The sequence below is a fragment of the Triturus cristatus genome, chromosome 1_1 (genome assembly GCF_964204655.1).
Source record: "Triturus cristatus chromosome 1_1, aTriCri1.1, whole genome shotgun sequence".
Lineage (NCBI taxonomy): Eukaryota > Metazoa > Chordata > Amphibia > Caudata > Salamandridae > Triturus > Triturus cristatus.
In genome coordinates, this window is record NC_140579.1 from 107,923,838 (window position 1) to 107,949,930 (window position 26,093).

The following is a 26,093-nucleotide window of genomic DNA, read 5'->3' on the forward strand; positions in this document are numbered from 1 at the left end:
TAACTTTGACCTCTATCAGCCTCTGGGGGACTGTGGACTCTGTACACCCTGTACCCATTAGGGAACAGTATATACAGAGCCACTTTCTCACACCTAGAGTTCAGTTCTTGTGTGTGAGACCATTTGCTGACTGAGTGTGTGCAACAAATGCTTTACACTGTCCTCTGATTCTGCCTTACTGCTTGACCAAGCTACTACTTTAGAGAGTAAGGTTATATCAAACTTTAGCCTCTGCCAAACCTCTGAGGACTGTGAACTCTGTACACACTGTACCTATTTGGGAACAGTATATACAGAGCCACTTTCCTACACCATGCCAATAGCTCAAACTCACGTAAATGCGAGACCTATTGCATTGCAAATGCTTGTGTTTTTAAGGATGTACCCCACTGTGCTGGGTGTTGCAGCCACCTTCCCTGTCAGGCCATTTCAAAGTAGTATCATGGAGCCATGGAGAGGAGCTAATTGGATTTGTTGTCACCTCTCGAGGCTGCCAGGAGCACACGTCTGCTCTTGTTACAGATGAAGACATCACAGTGACCGGCTCAGAGCTGGCATCACAGGGCCACTAATAGAGCCATGTTGATTTAATGTCCGAGCATAGAGGTGTGGGCAAGCTGTTCACGTTTTCCATTCCAAACAAAGCGGGGATGTGCAATGGCCTGTGGGTAGTCTTTTTTGTGAATCAGTAAATTCCCTTCTGGCATCTCTGGTCTCACCAAACCAGGGTTTCATGGTCTTCCACAGTCTCACCCAAAGATGGCTCCTTTGACGTAGGCCTGCCTCAGCCGTACTCATTCCCCTGAGGGAAAACAACCAATTGCTACATGTATTCTTTTATCTTACCTGAGTACTTTTGGATGAATACTGTTCGAGTTAAAATTACTTTACATGCGAAAAAGTGGTGTTGCGCCAGTTTATTCTTTCGATTGATGTGGCACGTATTGCAAGTCTCGTTTTTTGATCCATGGTGGATTCATTGAGAGAGGCAATATTTTAATTCATTAGCCTCATCTGGAGAAATTAGCACTATGATTAACGTTCGGTAGGGGTTTGCTTACTCAACCTCGCGCCACTTCCGTCGCCAGAAGTTGTTTGCGCGCAGCTTGCACTTATGAACAGCAGTTCAGGCTGCCAACGATGTTTCGTGGAACTGTTTGTAGGAACAGTTTCGGAGCAGTTTGGGGTGCGTGACAAAATACCTCCCCGAATGTTCATTGAGAAGTCCACCCAGGTGAAGGTGAGATTGTTCAATCTGTCCTCACTATTGCATTTGAAATTGTCTGATATCCCCAAATGAAATGAGTGACATTCGTCTCACCTTTTTTTCCAGTCAACAGCATTAAACATGCTCCTAACTCTGCAAATGCTTAGGTGAAGAAACATTTGACCTTCAAAATACGAGACCAGCAGTTAGCAGAAATCTCAAGGTGTCCCAAGCCATAAATTAGTATATCCCATTCTGTCCTCTTTTTTTTTTTTTTTTTGTTAGTTTGTGGAACTTGTGGTTTTGCATCATAATCGTAAAATCCAAACTACATGAACTAGAATTGGAAGACTAAAATCAGGTCTGAAAAAACCTACTCCCATCAGTCAAGGAATCCTAATCCTAATCCTAATCCGATCCTAAGGCTGCTCGTGTGTAAGGGTAGTGTCAGACTGTATTTTTAACATTTCCTGTTTTTTATTGTCTTTAAAGCTAATTTGCGCCGCTTTTCCCTGTTTTTATTTACCCTCTCTCTTGCACTATAAATTGGTCCCCTCACCGCTGCTTAGCGGGTTATCCCCAGCGCGTTAGGCGCCCGGAATTGTGCTCTTTTAACAGGCGCCATCTTGGATAGGGAAGGCTGCTAGTTTTCTAGGCGTCCCAGCGCTCCTGTTTGCAGGTGGTTCCTGAGCACAGCCCTATATATTCCCGCCATGCTGACGCGCAGCGTGATCGCGCAGCGTGTTCGCCGTAATCCCGCCGGAGTCACGCCAGAGTCCAGCCCGTCTGCGCCCGTCCGCGCTGAGGACGGGCTGGATGGCGGAGGAGTAGATGACTGCGTGCGGGGGAAATCTAGGTTAGTATATACGTGGCAAGATCTTGCATTATTAAAACCGTCCACACTCCCTTGCCATCATAGGTATGCTCCTGAGGGATTCTTGATATCCCCAACCTGTCCCTGTTTTGGTCCCCCTGTTCTGCGAGTATCCCCATTAGCTGAGGCCCAGAGGCCCAAATTCGACTCTAGGGCTAGGACTCATACGGGTTTCCTTTTGAATGCGAGGTCCTTGGTTAAAAATAATCTAGCTTTTAAGGATTTCGTGTTGTCCAGAGTCCCGGACTGGGTTTTCATAACTGAGACCTGGGCAAAGGATTCCTCAGGTCCTGATCTCGTGGAGGCGGTTCCAGATGGCTATATTTTAGTCAGAATGGACAGAACGGGCCGGATGGGGGGAGGGATTGGCATCCTGCACAGGGACCATCTGACCTGTCACATCATTCCCCTAGATGATCATCAGGAGTCCTTTCAGGCTCTCCAATTTTCTATTAATGGGGATTATGGAGTGCCGTTTAAGGGCCTCCTGATCTACAGACCCCCAGGGAGCAAAGTAGACTTCTGTAGTCAAATGCTGGAGGTCCTAGAACCACACTTCGGTTGTGACCATCTCACCGTTCTGGGGGATGTAAATTTTCATCTAGAGAAGGTGGAGTTGCCCGAAACCCAGTCTCTTTTGGATACCTTCTCGGGGTGCGGTTTGACACAGTTAGTCAGAGGCCCCACACATTTGGCCGGCCATACGCTGGATGGGGTTTTCTCCAACGACATGCGGTTGGTCACTGAACTGCCTATCCCCCTTTCATGGTCAGACCATTATGCAATTCCTCTGGTCCTTACAACCTCTCTGTCCAGTAATAGGGGTAATATGCCTTCCAAGTTTGAACGAAGACGTAACTTAAAAAAGTTATCCAATAATCTACTCGTTCCCAAGATTGCAGGGCTTCTGATCGCCCCGGGGGAGGAGGTTACATCGGCGGTCGAAAGGCTGGAGAACGGGGTTACTTTAGCCCTGGACGAACTTGCACCGGCCATCTTGTGCTATTCGGCCAGAAGAATTCCATCTGCCCCTTGGTTCTCGGAACCACTCAGATTACTTAGGCAGGGATTACGGCGACAGGAGCGTTGTTGGCGGTCCAGTGGGTATGTGTGTGAGAGGGACAGACATAAAACTATGTTGAGGCTATATAAGAAGGAGGTAATAAAAACCAAACAAGAATATTTTACCTCTCTTACTGCCTCACTTTCCTCACCTAAAGATCTTTTTAAAATCGTGGACACGCTTACCTCACTAAAGATGCCAGACCCGGTGGTGAGCTCACAACAGCTGTGCAATGATATTGCACAATTCTTCAACACCAAGATTGTGGATATTTATTCAGCTCTGGAGCTTCAAAGGGTGACTCTATCTATCCCCTTAGACTGTGTTCCGCCATCTTTATCTGAGGAGGTGCCCTCTGGAAGTTTGTCTAGTTTTCCCTCTTTCCCTACTGGATCTCGATGGCCTCTTGACCAAGGTTAGGTCGGGTTCCCCATTAGACCCCTGCCCCCTTAAACTCCTCAAACAGTGTAAAGACTGTCTTCTTCCACCATTATTGGGTGTGATGAATGGGGCAATTAAGGAAGGGACCTTCCCCCTTCAGTGGAAGAAAGCGGTGGTCAAGCCTCTTTTAAAAAAACCCTCTCTTGACCCGGGTGTGCTTAAGAACTTCCGCCCTATCTCGTTGCTTCCAGCTCCTGCCAAGATGCTGGAAATCCATCTAAATAAGCATCTTGTTGATTTTCTGGAAGCCCATGATAAGCTGGACCACTCGCAGCACGGCTTCAGGAGAGAACACAGTACCGAGTCTGCCCTTACTATCGTGCTCGACACCATTCGCACTAGGGTTGATAAGGGACTGACTACTCTCCTCATCCTCTTGGATCTCTCGGCTGCTTTTGATACCCTGTCTCCCTCAGTATTAACATCAAGGCTGAGGGAGATCGGGGTCAAGGGCACAGCACTTAGTCTGCTGACATCCTTTCTTAATCAGAGGGAACAGAGGGTAAAGCTGGGGTATTTTCTGTCTCCATCCCTTCCTGTGCTTTGTGGGGTCCCTCAGGGGTCGGCTTTAAGTCCGACCCTTTTTAACATCTATGTTACCCCACTGGCCAGGCTTATTAGATCTTTTGGGATGGAGGTTATCTCCTATGCTGACGACACACAGATTCTGCTGTCTTTTACCCAACCCACTATCCTGGCTGCCTCCAATTTTAAAAACTGTTTGAAGGCAGTCGCTCAATGGATGGTGGGTAATTCATTGAAATTCAATGGGGATAAGACAGAGTTTCTGGTGTTCGGGGGAAAGGAGGATTTCTGGTCAGCTGATTGGTGGCCGCCCTCTATGGGGGTGTGCCCTACACCGTCGACCCTGGCCAAAAATCTGGGCGTTTTGATCGATCCCCTTTTGAGGATGGATCAACAGGTAAGCAGGACCATCTCCACCTGCTGGGGACTGATAAACATCTTACGGAGGATCAGGCACTATCTGTCTTTCCAGGCCAGGAAACAAACTGTCCTGGCATTGATTGGGTCCAGACTTGATTATTGCAATGCTCTTTATTTGGGCATCAATAAGGGCTTGGTGCCCCGTCTACAGATGGTGCAGAATGCTGCCGCTAGACTGGTTCTGGACCTGCCTAAACGGGCCAAGACTCATCAGGCAAGAAGGACCTTGCATTGGCTCCCTATTGAGTCCAGGATATCCTTTAAGTCCCTGACTTTGATTTATAGAGCCTTGGCAACCAATCGGTCCGGGGGTATGAAGGATTTGCTGGTCCCCTACATTCCCCCCAGAACTCTCCGGTCTTCAAATAAACTTCTGCTTTCAGTGCCCAGGATACGTAAGGCTAGGTGGGGAGGTAGAGCTTTTTCAACTCTTGCTCCCAGGCAGTGGAATTCCCTGCCTTTGGAGATAAGATCTCTTCCATCGGCTCTGGCTTTTAGGAAGGCCCTTAAGACCTGGCTTTTTGCCAAGGCCTACGCTTAGATACGATCTGCCTCTTTTTCGAACTGTTTTGTTTAGGCGCCTTGATGCCTTCGGGCTAAGTAGCGCGATTACAAGTTTCCATTCATTCAAGGAAGTACTTAAGAGCCCTGTCTGACCATTGAATGGGAAGTATAGGCCTTAGAAAACACGCATTCAAAACTATACTTTTTAGGTCGAGCATTTGAGACCTCTTGTATATACCTATAAGTGTATGTACTTTGTGGGCTCTCGAGATCAGCCCTAGGACATGTCTACTTCCCCTTAGGGACTTTATTTTCTGCTCTACTGCCGCTATTTAACTGTCTTGATAGAAAACAACCTGTAGAGGTCAGTAAAATACTAGAATTGCTTTCTGCTGAGGGACTTTTTTATTTTTCTGGCACCTGCCACTATTTAACTTTCTTGATCGAAAACAACCGGCAGAGGTCGATAAAATACCAGAATCACTTTAGCAATCTCTAGATTCCAGTCCATAGAAATTGTCTTCCACGAGCACCCGATATTTTTTTCAAAACTTGTATTTTCAGTGATATGACCACCCAAGGCTCTGATTTTATATTAAAAACAGAGCTTTGGACTATGCAATTTCCAGCTGAAATGCAGTATTTCTCTCATACCATACCTGCCGTGTCACGCAGTTTGGTGCTTACATTCCCTCCATGTTAAGGAACAGTAGATGTTTCAGCACCAGCCTAATGTGCTGCATAGCTAAATACATATAAGGTCCCAAAGGCGAGACCGATTGCATTGCAAATGCTTGTGTTTAAGGTGTTTTGCTATATGGTCTCGCAATACGTGCTATACAAGTTTCTTCAGTGCCTTCCTACTTGCTGTTTCAGATCATTCCCTGCTCGCTTTTTGGTGGTTCTCTCAAAGCTGTAGGATCCAGATGAGAGTTTGTGCCTTCTCAGTGGCTTCAGAAAAAATTGTGTATTTTTTATCTCTTGCATCTTAGAATGTTTGAGTCCTTGTCTATTTTTTGGAAGCACTGACCACATAGCTGTTTCCCAAATAACTCCAGTTCTTTAACGCTTGGACAACTCCAGGACACCTTGTTGGTATCAGATCACTGTATAAGTTGCTTTTTCATTACATTACATAATACAACAATTTGATCCAGCACTCCCTTTTTTTAAAATATCACATTAAAGCATTCATTTTTAAATTGCATGAATACCGCTTCCTTTATATATAAATGACATCTGTTCAGCAGGTGAGTTTCTTTCTCTTTATTCATGAATTCTTCTTCACATTAGTTAAAACCGTAGCCAACGCGTTTCGTCCATTCGGACTTCTTCAGGTAAAAAGGAGTGTAGCTGTACTCCTGTCTTGAATATTCGGTGTGTTATTATTAATCTGTTTCCTGAGCGCGTTTCGTAGGAATAAGCCCAATGATCTCACACGGTGATACTCTTCCTCAAATTAGCATCTATTTATGATCGATATTAATGTGACCAGCCTTGTGTTTAATCTTTGAGCCAGGGCGTGACACTTTAGTCGGTGTCGCCCCATCCACCAACTTTAGAAATACGCCGCATACCTGGACCATGTTTGCCACCAGCGACCGTATATCAAAAGTTGGTGGATGGGGAAACACCAACTATAGTGTCACGCCCTGGCTCAAAAGTTTAAACACAAGGCTGATCAGAAATAGATGCTAATTTGAGGAAGAGTATCAACGTGTGAGATCACTGCTGTCATTCCTACGAAACGCGCTTAGGAAACCGATTAATAATAACACACTGAATATTAAAGACCGGAGTACAGCTACACTCCTTTTGCCCTGAAGAAGTCCGAATGGACGCAATGCGTTTGCTACGGTTTTATCTAATGTGAAGGAGAATTCAGGAATAAAGAAACAAACACACCTGATGAACAGATTTCATTTTTTTTATATATAAAGGAAGCGTTATTCATGCAATTTAAATAAGAATGCTTTAATGTGATAGTTGAAAATAAGGGAGTGCTGGATCAAATTGTTGTATTTTGCTATTGTGGAATTCCATCCCAGGAGGCTTAGGGGTATTGAGCCTCAGATCCTGTGCACCACAGACAAAGCACATTATCCCATTACTAGATAGGTGCAGTCACAGTTGCCTTAATCCCCACAAATTGTTCTAAATTGTCATTACATTACATAACACGCAGACGCTGTTTCTGATTGTTTGGCACGACACACTTGAGTAATTAGTAAACCCAAAATCAAAGATATATATTTGTGTATATGAGCCCGCTTATGGCAAGGTATGGCATGACACGTGATGTTTTATGCCCTCCAAAGAGTAAAACTAGGTAGACCGTGCTAGTTTTTGAACAGGGGACCTGCAGGTTTGACACCAGTCTCATTTGGGGTGCTTGAGCTTAATTGTCAAAAGATCAAGCCCATGTGTCTGCACAGAGAAGCAAATGTGGAGGTTTTGTACATTAAAGGTATGCAAAATTTTGGCGGTGGTATCAGGAGAGCAATATAAGAGGTGGAGCGAAAATATGGCGTGGGGCAGGGCTGAAAATCGTGAGCTTGGTTGAGAAATAGAGCAAAAAGGAAAAAGTAGTATTGCCAGCAAGGTTGAGCTGTATATTGATGGGAGATGTTTTCTGATTTCATATTGGTCACATTCTTTGCCCTTGTGGCCTTTACAGGTGCCAAGCTCTCAGATGTTTACAATCGTGTCATGAATGTGGCCAAGAAGCAGAAGCCTGACCTGATGAGTAAGATCACAAAGAACCTTGGGTGAGTGCCCTTTTATATGGGGTTTGAATGAGTTTTAGAACATAACGACCGTTGGATCAATGTAAACCTATGCGGGTATAGGTCAGGTGTTTTTGAAAAACACTAAATGTTTTCCTAAGTTTCTTTACTCTTATTTGATAAGGCATATCTGCTAGGTGGAATGCTGTAGTGTCAGTTTTGCTGTGAATGTCTGCTCTAACTTTTTTTTTTTTTTAAATCTCTTTTGTATTTCCAAGAATACAAAAACAATACGTCATCTCCAACGTGAAGATGACACCATAGTAGAACAACAAACATCATATAATTGTGCAATTTGAACATGAATAATAGTCTGGCGTCACATGAGATACAGCTTCATCTGTGGTTGACTGTAATATATAAAATTATACAGTAACATCACTCCGGCTCAGTAGTTAGTGTCCTGAGTTTGCGATCTAAGGTATTGGCGTAGAAGTTCCCATATGTCCTTGGTTCTTGAGGAGGTAGGGAGTTCCTCCTTGTGAGAAGTTGGCCTGGTATATGATGTTCACTAATTAAAGTGACCACCTTGTACCATGCCAAGCAACCCTTATGGTGTGGTTGTAAGTCAACCTTTTCGGACTAGCTGCCCTAGTGGTAGCGTAGGCTAAGCAGTCTTTGAGGCTAAACTTGTTAAACGTGTTAAGCAGGCTGTTTTACCACATGCAACCCCCCTTTATACCAATGAAAGGACACCACACAGATGTATATTCAAAATATATATGTATTTATTACTCAAAGTATCCCCTAGACTCTTTATGAGCACAGGAGCACAAATCGTTAAACAAGAAAGTATTACAATATACAGAAGTTGCACTTTATATGGATAGGCCCTGGTGGCCGCTCAAACCATATACTAAAATAGTGGTATAAGTACCACGAACAGGAAAGGGAAAAGGCCTAGGGCCTCTAGAATCGCTGGGCCTACAAGGAGCTAACTTCAGTTAGTGACCAGGAGGTCCACGGGTCGCGTGTGCAGTGAGGAAAGTTACACGCGGGCTCCCATAGGTTTTCAATGGGTGCGTAAAAGTTCAAAAGTGACTGCTAGAAGGGTCTTCTGGATGGACTACGAACTTAAGACTTAAAACACAGACCCTAGAGATGTTTCTCTACACTTGGGCACCGGAGTGCCAGCTTTACCTCACCCACAGGAAGCGGGTGCATAGGTCTCGAAGTGCGTCGGGTTTCGTCTATCTGTTCAATGGAGCCTGATGACAAAGATGCTGCAGGCGGTCGGTCCAGAAGAGATGCGGTGGATCCAAGGGTGGATCGGAGTTGTAGAAGACCTGTAAGCAGAGGGGACAGTGTTCACAGTCACTAGCCAGTGACCAGCGTGGCACCAGGTAGGTACCAGGCGATGTCGGGTGCAAACAGGTGATGAGGTGTAGCTTGTCTCTGCAGCCACGTGGTCCCTGAAGGTCGACGACGTCCAGGAGTCGGTTCACGAGCTGTCCCACGCAGGCTCGCGATGTCGGCGACTCAAAAGAAGCAAACAAGCCTTGGCAAAAGCAGGAGTCGCAGGAATTGAAGAAAGCTGATTACTCTGACCAGCAAGGTCAGAGGGGCTGCTCCTTTGGAGGGAAGCAGGGACCAGTCTGGGGCAACCAGACCAGCGTCGTAGTTTTCAAGTTAAGTCGCCAAAATGGCCACCAGCCAACGGGCCAGGGACCGGGCAGGCGCGTCGAGATGCAAAGTGCAGAGGGGCCCCACGCAGATCGTGGAGATGCTGGAGGGCTCACCTTTGGTGCAGATGCTGCTCGGATGTTGGGCTTCTCAGGACCCAAAGCACAACTTGGAGGGAGCCTCTGTTGTCGCGCTTGCAGCTTGTCGAGTGTCTTTTCAAGATGGCTGGCTCCACGTGTCTCGGTGCCTCCACGGGTTCCTTCTTTGCAGGGACTGTGGATCGGGCGGTGAGAGGTCTGGGGGTCCAGTTCTTGTCGGTCTCTGGTCTCGGGCTCCGGCGGGAGGCGGCGGCAAAGCAGATGTAGAGTTGCTGGTTGGTGCTTGCGTTAGCAAGATGGTCACTCCCTGACCATAGGGGAGATTTCCTTCTGTCCTCTGTGCAGCAGAGCGTCGAAGTTCCCGTCTTCTTCTTTGTAGTAAGTTGATTCCAGGATGTCTGAAGTCTTAGGACACAGCTCCTACCTTTAAGCAGATTCTAGGGGCTGGACTACCTGCTAGGTCCCTCCCTATGGGTGGGACCAGGAAGGGGGGTGGTTACACCCCCAATCCTTTGTCCAGCTCGCCCCAGGTCCGGGGCTGGTGTGCCCCAGGACCGGTTTGAACTGGCATATGCACCGAGGCTCCTTGTGAGCCTCAGGCATGTCTGATTCCATTCAAGCCCTACCTGACCAATACACAAAATCCTGTCTGGGGTGGTGCTCGCACCTCCCCTGGCAGGAAACCCTTTGTCCACGTCTCCCACGTTGGAAGGACTCCCAGCAGCAGCAGGGCAGACTTGTGTCTGTGGTGGCAGCGTCCATTTTGTGGAGCTGAGGCTATGTCTGATTTTACCCGGGTTTCAGGTACTGTACATGTCGTGTCCCTCTAGAAGGGTGGAATGCTAACCCCTACGCCAGAACTGGCGAGGGGATAGTATTCCAATTCGTATGACACCTTACTCGACATGTTTTGATAAAGCCAAACCAAAGATAGCATTTAACCGCGAGGTTCATAATGCACTTAAGAGTATATGGTATGGCGATATCTGGAAACGGTGGAAGGAAGTGGTTCCGACCACTGCAGACAGGCTCAGCTCATGCCAGAGCACCATCTCACATGGAACCAAGCACTCTGCCTTCAGGATTGATAAGGCCTGCCATAGGAGTGACTTATAAGTTAACATGTGTCCCATTTAAGGTTAGGTATAGGTATACTACACCTAAGTAAGAGGTGGATACACCAACTTACCCCAGCTGAGTGATCAGCCAGTTGTGTCAAATTGTTAGGCCAGGCCAGGGGTGGCACAATACATGCTTCAGCCCTTGGTAGGCCTTAGATACACCAATGCCCTGGGTACCTAGTGTACACTGGTACAGGGGCTCACAGGGTGATCCAATTCCAATTGGTTATGCACTTAAAGTACATTGTGTCAATTTAGTAGAGAGAACAGCAGGCTGGGGGTCTGATTAGCAGGCCCACAGCCTCAATATGTCAAAAACCAGTGAAGCAAAAAGCAAAAATTTGGGGTGACCATAGGATAGCAGACCCTACTCTCCTACACTCCTCAAATAGTTCCAGGTTTTCCCTGCAAGACACCAAATCTTTGACCCAATTAGAGGGACCAACGTGCTTTCCCAGGTCAGGGCTACGCGGCGTTTTGCCATCAAACAGTGCAATACGTGCAAACTTACCAATAACCCCTTTCAGCTGAGGTATGTAACACAATAGGCATATCTGCGGTGAGCATTGTAGGGGCACCCCAATCATGGTGTGAATATGTTTGATAACAGAACTCCAAAATGTTGACACTAGAACGCAGTCCCACGCCAAATGCCGAAAGTCGGCATCCTGTTGACCGCATCGCTTACATTGACTAGTGTCACGTAGGCCCAGTCTGTGGAATTTTAGAGGTGTGTGATAAACTTAGTGGATATATTTGAAGTGAATGATCCTTAAGTTGCCTTTGGGGGTGAGGGATCCAGTCAGCTTGCATATATTCTCCCATTCAGGCAGTGTGAGCCGGGGTAGAAGTTTGTCATTCCAACGAGCTAGACTTTTGTCACTAGCGGTGATTTTCTTTTCCCGCACTGCTCTATATAGCTTAGTCACTAATTTGCGGCGTGTGGATGCAACTAAAAGCATTTGCAGACACTGCAGAGAAGGAGGCTCAGCGGGAAACGTGGGATAATGTGCTTTCACAGCAAGTTTCAGTCTATGGAGCGTGAATTTAAAAAGCATATTTGAATTGGAGATGTACTGAAGCTCTTATTGTGTGATAAAACTCCCCTCCGGGTAGCTGTTGTGCATGACATCCATGCCAACCTCCCTCAAGAACCGCATCGGACCTTCTTCCTCCATCACCGAAAGCGCCGCATGACGCGCCAGCGCTGTCGCATAGAGTAGGAGTTTGGCCCTCAGTTTCCCAATGGCCAGCCACGCAGCAATAGTGGCATAAAGTGTATTAATTTCGGGTCGTGGTGTGTGTAGGAAGATGGAATCTGACTACATGGTTGCCCCCACTTTTTTTCCTGGTGTTTGAATGGTTTTTGACTAGTCTGGCTGGGATCCTGCTATCCAGGATCCCAGCCTATCTGCTTACTCCCTTAAATGATTGGTGTGCCTATTAGATGCACTAGTGATTGGATACTGTGGTACCTTATGAGCCCCTAGTATATGGTACCATAGGTACCTAGGGCATTGGTACTTCACAGGTCTGCCAGGGGCTGCAGCATGTATTATGCCACCTCTGGGAAGCATTCTCAATCTGACACCACAGGCCTGCTACTGCAGCCCGTGTGAGGTAGTGTTAGCACTCCTCACTGAGGTATAGGTTCCTATATCTCACCATACACACACATATAAACCTATCAGTCACCCCTATGGCAGGCCCTATCAATCCTGAGGGCATGGTGCTTGGTTTACTATGTGAGGGGGTGCTTCTGCATGAGCAGGACCCCTGTGCAGCTGGCAGTCTATTCTCCGCTGCTGTTTGTGGATGCGGTTAAACCATATACTCTTAAGTGCATTATAACCTCGCGGTAAATGCTAACTTTGGAATGACTGCATCAAAACATGTCGTGTTTGGTGTCAAACAACTTGGAATCATACCCCCACACCAATAACTGGTGTGGGATTATGATCCCACCCTTCTAGAGGGGATGACATGTACCACTGTACTAAACGACAGAAATCTGAAAGAGCCCTGGCATCACAAAATGGATGCCACCAGCACAGACACTGGGCTGCCCTCCTCCTGCTGCTGACAAACTCGCAGTGGAGGAGGCCCAACAAAAGGCATCCTGTCGCAGGGATGTGTCACCACCTTCCAGACAGGATTTAGTGTATTGGAGCTGGGTGGGTGCACTCCTAGAGTGCTTTGAAGTCCCGCACTGGGGGAGCAGTAGGCTCCTCTGTGTATATGCCAGCTCAAACCAGTTCAGGGGCTACCTGCCCCTTCTCTGGCGCGAAACTGGACAAAGGGAAGTGGGTGTAACCACCCCCTACCCTCACCCTCCTAGAGGAGTGGTCATAGAGCTAGTCCCTCCCCTATCTTCACTATAAGATCGCAAGCATTGCCATTGCAAAACAGATAACCCTGGACGACGCTCTACAAAGAAGAATCCTGGTCCTTCGACGTTCCACTACCTTTGGAAGACCGAAGAATCTCCCTTGGAGTCAAGGAGTGACTTCCCTGCTTGGCAGGCACCAAAAACCTTAATCAACGGTTGCAAACTTTCCCGCTCCCGCTAGGGTTCGAAGTCCCTGCTGCCCCGGAAGTGGTTTTCTGACTTCTCGGCGGCCATTGTGAGTCCCCAGCAGAGCTGTGGCGAGTGGACCCCACGAGTGACTAGGAACAGCAATACCCGGTGACTGTGCACTATTGTAGAGTGCAAACCCTAAACAACGTTCTACGAACTTGTGCATTGGACCATCTGTGGCCCAAGCCTCCAGCAGGTCTTGCACTAAAAATCAGCTGCATACCCCGTCCCGAGTGACCGTCGGCTCCTGTGAAGCATTTCCTGAGGCGCCGTCTTCGCGATCACTTGCCTGTTGGTTAGTGGGTCCCCCGAAGACTTTCTCATCGACTCAAAGGGCTCTCCTGGTTGCTCCTGGCCTGCCCTCACTTACCCTTGCTGGGTGAGTCCATCAGACCTTGCTGGTCTGCACCATCGACTTTCTTCAGTTCACACGAGACTCGTAGTTGCCAAGGCTTGTTGGCTCCAATCCGGTTGCCGACACCGTCATCAGCTGCAGACGTTGTGGGACACTCCGAATCCAGCTGCTGGTCATCGTTGATCCTTCCTAGACCTCGTGAGCGAAGAGTCAAAACACTATCGACGACCTGAATCAACGCGACATCTGTGGTCATCCATCTTGCAGGCCACTGTCCCTTCAATTTTCAGGTCTTCCACATCTTCAATCCATCTTCGGATTCCAGCGGACGCTTCTCCAGTCGACGCAAGCAGCAAGGCTTCTTTGGTCTCCATTGAAAACAGCAACTCGAGCAGCAAGTCTTCTTTGGTCTCCATTGAAAACAGCGACTCGACCCGACACCTATGCACCCGGCTTCCCTGGGTGAGGTAACTCGTGCACTCCGGTGCCCTAGTGTGTGTTGGCCCTTGAAGTACTTGCCTTGTAAGTGGCTTGCTTGTTGACTTCCTCGAAGTGCCCTAGAACTTTAAAATTCAAACCGCGACTTGCTCCATTGAAACCAGTATGGAACCCGCGGCTGTGTTCACACACTGCACGCGTCTCCCGTGGGCTTGTTACTTACCTGCTAACACTGCAGTAGTGAAGCCCCAGCGATTCCCCAGGCCCTAGGCCTTGTCATTTTGCAAGTCGACATTGTTAACCCATTTTTTTTAGTATATGGTCTGGCACGCCCCAAGGGCTCCAGCCATATTTGTGCTTAATTTATTGTGAAACGTTGACATTTGAATGTGTACCTGGCTTCTAATCTCAAAGAGATTAGTAGAGTGTGCCTAGAAATAAATACATATATATTTGATATATATACCTGTGTGGTGTCCTTTCATTTGGTAATTCAAGAGATTATAAGGTAAAACAAGCTGCTTTACATTCCTCAGAGACTTAGCCTGAAGGCTGCTCTCCACAGCTACCACTAGGATAGCTTACTTTAAAAAGTTGTCTTTAACCTATCTACCATAAGAGTCGATTTGGACTGGTGCAAGGTGACCAGCATATGCCAGGCCAACTTCTCACAGTGTGCCTCTTCTCGCGCGTGGTATCTGGAAATCTTACCCTCTATTGATAGCGGTTGAAGGGGGGGGGGGGGGGCACCTGGTTCTGAGGCTGCAGACTTCTTCAGGAGTGTCGAGGGAGGTCCTTGGGTGCCGGACTCGGGGTCACAGTCGCCGTGCGGTCGTCCTCGTGGTCTTTGTTCACGCCGGCACAGGCCAGGCTTGGCGGGTGCAGAGTGTGCTGGGTTCGTGGGTCCGGGCTGCTGCCGGGGATTAGAAGTAGTTTTTGAGTAGAGCCTCTACTCATGGGAGTCCCAGGGGTGTAGAGTCAAAAGGTAGCCAGGTCCTCTGGGGTTTGTGAGGTTGCTGGCCACAAGAGATGCTGGGTTGGAGCAGGAGCAGGTTCGAGGGTCGACAGGCCGGTAGGGCTGGGGCCAAAGCAGTTGGTGTCTTCCTCTTCTTAGCAGCTGCAGGGCAGGTCTTCTTTCTTCTAGCTCTTCTTCGGATTTTGGAATCTGGAATCTGGGAAAGGAAGGTTCAGGGTGCCCCTAAATACTGGATTTAGGGGCGTTACAGGTAGGTGAAGGGCAGGGACCAATGGGTCCCTGTCCTGGGGTGGGTACACCCCCTATCCTGCCTCTCTCCTGTGGGAGGGGGGCAGTAGCCTAGTCCTGATTGGGCAGGGCTTCCCATCTTCAAGATGGCGAGAGCCCGGAGATGTGCTTCACCTCTCCACCCCCACCTGAGGGGTGGGGTTGGCAGGCTGGCACATCCCCTGTCCTTATTTGGGGTTTCCGGCCAAGCTTCCTGCCATAGTGGGGGGGTTGCAGTGGCCTGGGGAAGCTCACAGGCGGCATGCCTTTGAAGCTTCCCCCTGCCCATCCTGGGGGAGATTTAGCACCTCGCCCAGGATGTGCATTGTTGCAGACCCAGGAGAGCAGGGGCTCTCCTACCCAGGGGTCCAGGAACATGTCTGCTCTGTGGCAGCCTAGGCAGCCTCAGAGCAGACGTGGATTGTAGGTTAGGTTTCAGGGGGCATCTCTAAGATGCCCTCTGGGATGCTTGGTACATTAAATCCCACACTGGCATCAGTGTGGGTTTAATGTGCTGAGAAGTTTGATACCAAACTTCTCAGTCTTCAGTGTTGCCATTATGGTGCTGTGGAGTTGGTTTTGACGAGCTCCCAGCACCATATACTCTTAAATGGCAGCACTGCACTTACAGTGCCCAGGAATGGACCTAGGTACTGTAGGGGCACAGGGCTCCTGCTCCTGTGCCCACACCATTGGCATAGGGCACCCAGCTAGAGGGGTGGCTGATGTATGCCATGGCAGTGTAGGTGGTGGGCTTGGCACACAGGGATGTGTGCCATGTCGACTTTGTTTTGTCTTGTACCCAGACACTCAGCCTGCACGGGCAATGTGTGTGTGCAAGGGTACAGGGCCTCTAAGGGTGGCACCATGAGTGCTGCAGCCCTGAGAGGCCTTCCCTGGTCACAAGGCTCTGGGTACCTAGGGTACCATTTACCAGGGGCTGACATGTGGCCAGGGTTTGACAATTTGGGTTTTGTGTTTGTGTTTTAGGGAAGGAACATTGGCAGGAGTCCAGGGCACACTCAGTCAAAGTACATTCATCAATTCAGGAAAACGTGGGGGCATACCATGCAAGAAAGATGGTACTTTTTCACAGGCGGTGTATAAAGTTTAGAGTTGTTTCCCTATGCCGTTGACGTATAATACATACTAGGGGGGTCTAGCACCAGGGCGAACAGCAACAGCGACAGAGGGCAGCCCTCCCTGGTGCCTCGTTCTATCGTAAACGGTTCCGAAGTGTGGCCACTGATGCGCACTCTCGCCGATGGGTCAGTGTATATAGGAGTCGTATCTAATTTATAAACATAGCAGGAAACCCCATATGCTGCAAGATCCTAAACATGTAGCACCACTCGATGGAATCGAGTAACGCTTTAGCAGCATCCAACAGCACAGCCGCCGCATGCAATTTGGGATCCAGCACGTGAAACATCAAAGAGTGCGCAAATTATGGGACATAGAGCGCTCCGGTATGAAATCAAATTGATCTGGTAACACCAGACAAGTCATCAGAGAGCTAGTATTTTTGTATCCCGGTTGATCAGGAAAAGTGGCCGATAGGAATCGCACGCAGTGGGTGGTTTATCTTTTTTAAGCAGGGTAATGATCATGGCTTGTCGAAGTGACGGGGGCAAGCGACCAGACTCGTGTGCCTCACCATACACCTCTAATAGGTGAGGAGTCGGGAGTTTCGCATATTCGTTATAGAATTCAGCCGTGAGGCTATCCGGCCCTGGAGCCTTTTTATTCGGCAGAGCGCGAATTGCGGCCTGATTGTCTGATGCTTCTATCGGCTGACTAAGGTAATCGTGGTGGCCATCTGCGAGCCAAGCGCAGGCGATATCTGACAGGTAGTCCGCAAACTCCGCTGGTCCCACGTGAGGTATTCGGATCAGCGTAACGGGCCTGAAATTGTTCAGCTATGGCCTGGGTTGTATAGTGCTCCTCACCTTGCTCCTCTATTATTTTCGCAATGTGTTGGTGTTCTGTGTGGAACCTGAGCTTAGCTGCAAGGTTACGACAACCCCCCTCCATATGCCCTTGCAATGGGACGCCTAGCAAGATACCTCGTTTCAGTTTCCGCCAAGTCATTATATTTCAGGATGAGCTCATTGATTTGTTAGTGTAGTTGTGCAAGGGGCTGCGGCATACTCTCGTTCAAGGCGCGATAACTCAGTGTTTGTAAGTTGCCCTCGAATATCTTTCAAAATACCCGCCGCAGTGCCTATACAAACTCCCCTAATAGTAACTTTGAAGGCCTCCCACAAGGTGGCTGCGCTGTCCACAATGCCCACATTAGCATCGAAATAGTGCACGATTTCTTTCCTGATGGTGTCGGCATATACAGGATCCAGCAGGGCCTCCGACCTAAACCTCCAGGTAAACGGGCGATGGATGTTCGTGGGAATGGAGACAACTAAACAAACTGGGTTATGATTGGACAGGGTACGGGGGAGAAAGTCGATCTGTGCAAGCCAGGCCGTAGCCCCTTCACTCAGCAACCAATAGTCCAATCTGGACCAGCTGCCATGCGTGTGTGACATGTGGGCCCTTCCGTGCCTCCCAATCCCTAACCCGCCACACATCTACCAACCCAAATTCAAACATTGCGTTATTTATACCCGCTCCGCCCACCCTGCTGCCCAGGTATATCCTTCCCTGGATCCAAATGAATATTGAGGTGTCCACCCCATAACAACTCCGCCTCCGGCCACACTCTTAACACGTTAAACATTCTGGTGAAACATTCAAGTTCGTCTGCGATGGGATCGTACATGTTCACAACCGTCAACAAGGTCACAACCGTCAACAAGGTCATACCCAATGTGCCATGTACCATAGCACAACGTCCCTAGTCGTCTACATATGTTTTGATTGGGGTGAATCGTAAACCACGTTTGACCAATATGAGTACCCCCCTTGCATAGGAAGAACAAGACGGTGGAAATTTTTATACCACGCCCCTTTAGCCGCAATCTTGACTTCCGTCGTTCTTGTGAGATGCGTCTCCTGTAGGAGAGCAATTTGAATGTTATGCCTATCTAGATAAGCAAAAACTGTCTAATTTTCTTAGAAGAGTTAAGCCCTCGAACATTCCATGTTAAAAATGTAAACTTCTCACCTACTACCGCCATTTAGAGTGAGAAAAAACATGCATATCCTCTACCCAACCACAACAGTGAGAGTAAAAGCAAGTCCATCCGCAAATTCGAGCCAGCATATTAAACCTATCGTTCCAGCTGTCCGTTCTCACCACCCACTTCAGCATACCCAACGTGCTAAAGCCATCCCATAACAAAACACATACCCCAAGTAAATAAAACATAACTCAAGTGTGAAGCGGGGTACCCAGTGGGGGAACGCTGTGGCGCTACTAACTCCCTAGATGATAAGGGAGGTGGCCGACAACAAAAACAGTCCACCCCCCACACCAACCATCGGTGATTAACCTTGCATAAGCAAAGTGGCAGTACTTAACCAACCAAGAGAAAAGGAGGCATTCAGTGTACACCATGCAAGTGAGGAGCTGTCTAACTCTTGGTCTTAGTAGCAGCCAGAGGCCAAGTAGGAAGTCTCTGTAAATATCATGTCTAACAGAGAAAAAAAAAAAACACACAATCGCTTTCAAGGAAGGCAATCATGTAACACACAGTATAGTGAACAGTTAATCTCAGCTGTCGTCTTCAGAGTTGTCTTGGACCGGTGTTTTTTTGCGATGGAGAGATTTAGCAAAGTCCAGAGCCTGCTTAGGATTGGTAAATATCTTGGCCTTATCTGTCCCAATGCGTAGGCGTGCAGTGTACAACATGGCATATGGGACTTTCTCCGCAATCAACATCGGTTTTACTGAGTATTCTTTTCTAGCAGCTTGAACAGCAGCCGTAAAGTCAGGGTAAAAGGCCAATGTGTTACCCTGGTAGGTGATGGTGCCCTTCTGCCGGTAAATATGAAGGACCGAGTGACGGTCCCTGAAATTGAGCAGTCGCGCAATGATCGGCTGGGGTGGAGCCCCGGGTGGCAGTCTGTTCGATAAGAACCGATGCGCCCTCTCAACAATCGGGAGTTGAGATAGATTCTCAGGGCCACAGATGTCTCGGAGCATGTTCTCTACGTAGGTTTCCAGGCGGCCTACGTTGATTGATACAGGTAGGCCCGTAATGCGCAGGTTATTACGCCGAGAACGGGCTTCAAGGTCCTCGTTCTTGGCCTCGATCACTGCAAGAACCTTGTCCATGTGCATCACCTTAGACGACACCTGCTGGAGACAATCCTCTGTAGTTAATATGCTCTGTTCTGCTTCGCCTATTCTGATGGCTTGGTTATCCAACTTGGCGGACATATGATCCATGCGGGTATTAAGGGCTTCAATTTTTCCATCTATCGATTGAAGACTAGCCTGTATTTCTAACAGTGTCTTTTCCATAGCGGAGGTGGGTTCTGCAGGAGCATCCAGTTCCGAATCTGAAGTAGCTCCTCGGCCAGATCTGCCAGGTTTCTTCTGCTCGAAGTTGAGACGAGGCTATGATTTATCCGGTTTCCCCATGTTGAACACGACCGGGCCCGCGCTCAGAGGGCGTCCCCCGTGATGACCAGCACGCGCACCGCACACCTCAGGGGGACGTCGCCAACCTCAAACCCCGTGGAGGTGTGATGGGGCATATACCAAAGGACTGTGTGACGGGCGCCAGAGTTCAACGAAGGCTCACTTACCAGCAGAAAAGTTGAAGTTTGCACATGCCCAATGGCCACAGAGTTCTGAAAATAGCCCTAGAAGCTCCTCCACCATGAGCCGCACCACGTTTCAGGACCTGCAGGGGGCGCCTGGGCAATGCGATGGGGTTGCCCTGGTGGTCAGACAACGCGCCGATGGAGGAGTGGGCTGGGGAGGAGGCTAGAGAACCAAAGTCCAAGGCATGCCCTCAATCCAACATTGGGATGTGTAGCATGAACGTGCAGCGATAGCGGAGTGACCAATGTCCCCGGTCTCACCTATCCAACTCGCCAACACCACTTAGTTAAGAGGCAAACTGCGGTGCTCTAAATCCGTGGGCACCCTCTACCCTCTCCAGCAGACTCCATAAAGGCAAGTCCGTGCCTCTTCTCAAGCGGCGTCACCCAGGGGGGGACCCCAACGGGGGTGGTGGGGTCTATCCAGTGGCCCACCTACCGTGCGCAGCCACCAGGGGTACAGACAGGCTCACCATGTGTCCGTCGCCTGCCAGCGCCGGTAGATGTCGGGCACTCTCACAGTGCCCAGTGAAACTGTCCTGCTGCACGCCAATGTCTTCACCCTCGCGGGCTCCTTCCCAAGCACATGGGACCTCTGCACCTGTCGTCACCCAGAGACATTGCCCGATCGAGCCCCTGCTGCCAGCTTCCCCCTCCCCCTCCCGCCCCCCACCCCACCCCCTGGGGCCGAACGCCCCACACGCTGCCACCGGCAGCGCTCACAGGGGAACACCGCAGTGTCAGCCACTCGCCCACTGCATGTAATGGCCGCCTCTGACATACGCTGTGTATCTCTGCTGTCAGTTGCCCAGCAGCCATGCATCCACATAGACAGCGGTCCGTTGCTGCGGTCTCTCCAGCCAGTGTGTACATGCACAGACAGGACCTTGTTTGCCTGCTGCAGCACTCCGCGGGATATTCGGAAACCCGTAAGAAGGGAGAGAGTTGATCGGACTCGCTAATACGAGGTGACAGCTATACTAAAAGTTTGGAACTTCAGTTGGTGTGGTATATTGAAGGACCCTTACATCACGTACAATTACGATCGCATCGATTTACAGTGGGCCACTGCCTCCGTGTGAGTCTCCTCTCACAGGGCACCCGGCTGGGTACCTGTGAGTATATTTTATCCTTTGTCTTTGAACACGGTGTCACTGTATATTTACACGCTACACCAGTCCTGGACCTTAAGGTGTCCCTATATTAGACAGTCCTGACGAGACCCTTTAAGTTGGAACAGGGTCGAAACGCCGTTGACGCGATAGGCAAATCACTATTCAACACCTATATTAATTAAGTGTTGTCAATTTGAATTATTAAGTGTTTGTGATTGCCTTTGTAAAGTGAAATGGAAACCTTGTTTGTATGTCGTATGTTATGTTAATTGTCTGTTTAAGGTTTTTCTTCATTGGGACACTAATTTGTAATTTGTTTGTTTAATGTCGAAATTGTATTGTAAATCTATGTGCACTTTTTGTGTAAATATTCTAGTAATATAAACGAAGATCATTCTTCACAAAAAAGAATAAACGTGTATGGCTTTGCCTTTTCTTCTGACATCTTTCACAATCCCCGCTTCTTTTTTGATTATTATTTTAGATTACATACTATATTGATAAGTATTAATCCGCATGAGCTATTGTTTCCTTACAGCACACAATACCCAGGCTCCTTGTGGGTAGGGTTTCCTTGTTTCCCAATCGAGTGTGTACATGCAAGCAGGGATGTTTCTGCAGCTGGTCCCCGGGCTCAGCGACGGAGGGCCTCCATTATCGCCGTCATTTTCTGGTTACGCCGCTTAGACGGCCTCCCGTTCAGCACAGGCGTCCGGCCACCACAAATGCCTCCTTCCGCCAGTGAGACGCTCCCCACGTTGCTGAGACTAAGAACCGCCACAGCGTGACCTCCGATGGCGGCTAGAGGGTCAGGATGATAAAGGATATTTGGCGTTGGCCGGCAGAGCTGCTCTACAGCGCAGCCATCTTGCAGCGTGCCAAGCCACGCCCTGTCTGCTCTAACTTCTTGTTAGTCTTAGTAAATAGCTTCTGTGTGTTTTCAGTATGGCTGAGTTCCCTTTAAAATAGTTCTGAAAAATCAGTAACCCAAAAATACACCATTAAATTATAACAGTGGTTTCCCAAATTCACAAATATTGCAAGTATTCCAAGGTAAGTCTGCACATTAGCTGGTGGGGCTCCTGAATTCCTGGTTGTGGAGCACTTGGCAGTGTCATTGAAGGCTGGTGAACTGGTTGGAGGCATAAGTTGTACTAAGTTGCAATTGCACCTTGGATGTTAAGAGCCCTTCTTTATTACATTGACAGAACTAAATCTTTCTGCAAAACAAAACAATTGTTTGTAGCCTTCTCTCCACCACATAAGGGTTTACCCCATCTCCAAATCTGGGATTGCAAGGTGGAAAGTTAAATGTATCCAAATATGCTACCAAAAAGCTAAACGCACATTAACAGTTCCCCCTAGAGCGCATTCCACACGCAAAGTAGGAGCTTCCATGGCATTCTTAGGGAACATTCCCTTAGAGGACACTTGTAAGGCAGCCACATGGTCTACAACACACACATTCACTAAACACTATTGTGTTGACGTACAAGCAAAGCAACAAGCTTCTATTGGCCAAGCTGTCCTTAAAACTTTATTTCAAACTACTGCTACCGATACAGGTGACCACCGCTAGGGGAGATACTGCTGTATAGTCTATGCTAGTGTGTGATCTGCAGCTCATATGCCTCGAACGGAAAATGCTACTTACCAGTATGCATCTGTTCTTGGCATGTAGAGCTGCAGATCCACCAGTGGCGGCTCCTTCATAGGGGCGTTTGGGCGTCGCCCCCCTGCTTTCTCGCAGTGCGAGAAGGCAGAAACATAAAATGGTAAAAACTAGTTTTATGTTTCTGCTTCTCGCACTGCGAGAAAGCAGAAGTGCCTGGTTGGGGACAGAAGGGTGGGCGGTCGTGCTCGAGGGCAGGGGGGGGGAGTGGCTTACCCAGTGTTGTGGGTACTGACTGGTTGGTCGGCCCCCGGAGCCGACCAATCAGCCAGTACCCACAACACTGGGTAAGCCACTGACCCCCCCCCCCCCCCGCCCTCCCGCGCGACTGCCCACTCCCTTGTTCTCTATGCGGGAGAAAATGGCGCGGCTGGGGCGCTCTCCCCGGCGCCTCTGTAGCGTCGTGATTGGCGGAGGCAGAGGGAGGGAGGCTTCCTTTCCTAGTGATGAGGTCACAAGGAGACTCAGGAGAGCTGCAGGAATTGGCGTAGGACGGCGGGTGTCGGACCCGGACCCATCCATAAGCTGAGTAAGTACTTTTTTATTTGATAATTGTATTTAATTAAACCCCTCCCGCTTCCCACCATTCCCCCGCGACAACCCCATTTCCACCCCCCCCCCCCCCCCCCCCCCGAAATTCCGGCCGTGACTGGGTGTGTGCAGTCTATTTGCAGTTCGCATATGTATGAACCGAGTGCTGGATTACTTTCTTATTTTGCTTCCAAAACACCCAGCTGCTATTAGTTAGCCGTCCATAAATACATGGAAATAATTATATACCCCACAGCAACATTTGTCAAAAAACAGAAGGTACCACGGGCAAGTGAAGGGACGGCTGGGGGAGGGGGCGGGGCAAAGAAGGCACAGTCAACGGGAGGGGATGGGTAAAAAAGGCATGGACATGAGTGGGGGGGGGGTTAAGATCATGGATTTTCGGCCACATCCTCAGAGAACAAAGAGTTGCAAAAGAGCAGACAAGTTCCTGTCTCAGGGGTTCTAGTTATTTTGGGAACTGCCATCTTGTGTAAAGAAAGGGCTCAGGATAAAATCCGTCCTGGGAACATTACCGTTCAGCCCACAAAAGATGTGTGCAGGGGTACAAGGAACCACTGCACTCTGAAGCATACAATACTCACACACATGGCTATATTTAGAAACGTACTCTCATGCATGGTATGCATCAAACCACGTTTCGTGCAGCCAAAGTGAGCGTAGCCTCTGCTTCGTCCCTCGGCTGCACCGCTCCCGCGTTGAAGCTCTTGGCAGGAATGGAAACTTTTTTTTTTTTTTGCATATGTTCTATAGCGCGAACTCGACCCGAAGGTATTGGAGCGCTGTACATGAGCACCGTATTTACCTTTGTCTTATTCAAATACTTGTATGTGTTTTTGTATGAGAGGGATTGGATGTGTGAAATCGTGAAAGAATGTTCTTGCATGTTCTTTCACCCTACGTCAATACTTTTGAATATTCACATAGTAATGTTGAAAAGGACCATAAAAAAAGCATTTTCGGTACCTTGTTTGGAAAGAGGTCAGACAAGGTCGCTGTGAAGGTGCCGAGTAGCTGAGAAGGGGGTGGGAGTAGATTTGGTGCAAGGGGAAGCAGCACACCAAAAGAAAGGCAAACATTTGGATTCTGCTTGTCTCAACAAGAGTCTGATGGGCTTCTCTTGCAGAAACTCTCCCCTGGTACGAGATAAAACACATGGCAGAATATTCTTAGCACAGGGATTACTTTCAAAGGAAGGGACACATACATTGGTTCTGCAAAAAGATGTTCTTACAAGACGTATGTCATCTATATTGTATAGGCGGGAAAGAAGCAGCCATTCCTTCCACACACAAGGGATCATGCGAGCATCCTGAAAGCAAAACATGCTTGTTTAAGTGGAATAACACCATGTGCACGTAGCTGGAATTAAAGATGTGCACTTTTTTAACAAAGAATGTCCCTTTAAAATTGCCCGTAATACCTGCTCATTACGTAAGCAGCTACCTATGTTATTATAATATGAAATCTCTTTATTGATTAGATGTCATAACTACTCTTTCACAATTGCTTAATCAATTTCTTGCTTTCTCAAATTTACTTGGAATGCACCATTTGCCCACTCTTTTATTTAAAAAAACCTCTTATGGTGGTCGGGGGTGCTCGCTACGCTCGCTCGCCACCGGGCAACCATACAGAGGTTTTACGCCCCACAACTTTCAAATGTCACCAGCCGCCACTGAGATCCACACACGCCCACCCACCTCCCCGGGACCTGTATCTGTTCCAGTTCTATCTTACTTAGATAAACACACACATGGACATCTTTTTCTTCTACTAACTCCATTTCGAAAAACAATGTAAGGATGGAGTCGATGCCCATGCGCACTATCGTCCAAGGGAGGAGTCGCCTATCTCGTGACTACAAAGACTTCTTCCAAGACAACAACAAGGTGCAAGCATCCGAGCCCAACACCAGATGGCGATCTACTATGCTAGTGTGTGGATCTGCAGCTCTGCATGCCAAGAACAGATGCATACTGGTAAGTAGCATTTCCCTTCCTTGACACCTTTTTTTTGGTGGTTTGTTTGTTCCTCCACATTTTCTGTACCCTCACCACTAACCTTCATACATACAGAAACCCTGCGCTCCGTCCAGGGTGTTGGTCTGCACCCGGACGTCAGATGCGACCCTATGATGAAGCCTGACACTGCAAAGTGTGTGAGGGCAGTATTAAGACAAGTGTTGTCTTTTCCTCTGCACTATCCTCATCTAACTGCTCTGTATTGTTGAAGGTGTAGCATAGCTCAACCTCTTTGCCCTTTTTTTTTTTTTAGAACAAGGAGTCTTATTGGTTTTGGCACTTCTCTGTTGAGTGAGTTTTCATTGATAGGGGAGTCAGAGAAGGCTTTTTCCCTAGTCTCTCTTTTTTGTGATACTGTGAGTTAGCACGGCCGCGGAGCTGCAGAGACGTGAGCTGGCATTACCCGTGATCCTCCAGTTGATTTAACGTAAGGTGGTCCGATTTGGTACTACTTATGGAGGAACAAGGCCTTGCCTATGGAGACAAGGCTGCTGCCAGGATTTTAGCATGCCCCTCCCTTTTAGGGCACACCACACTCACAGGATGAAGGCTGGGACTCTAACCGAATTAAAAAGGACACAAGTAAAAACTATTTTGCATGGAGCCAGTCTCACTGAATATTTAAGAGCTAATGCAGCCCCAGGGGGTCTCCTGGTGGTCGATAAACCTCATCTTTCTAGAGGATGCATCCTTCGAAAGAACTGGTCATCGATCGCCTGGAGATGC

General features: G+C 48.5%; 1 protein-coding gene across 2 annotated transcripts in view; it reads left to right on the plus strand.

Annotated features, from left to right (window-relative positions):
- The window catches only part of LOC146869675 (FACT complex subunit SPT16-like), a 406,055-nt gene that overhangs the window by 90,221 nt on the left and 289,741 nt on the right, over positions 1-26,093 (plus strand). For both annotated transcript variants that reach the window (XM_085609928.1, XM_085609943.1), the window contains exon 8: positions 7,712-7,802. In XM_085609928.1, coding sequence (XP_085466054.1) covers positions 7,712-7,802 — 91 coding nt within the window. The remainder of the gene's footprint in view (positions 1-7,711; positions 7,803-26,093) is intronic.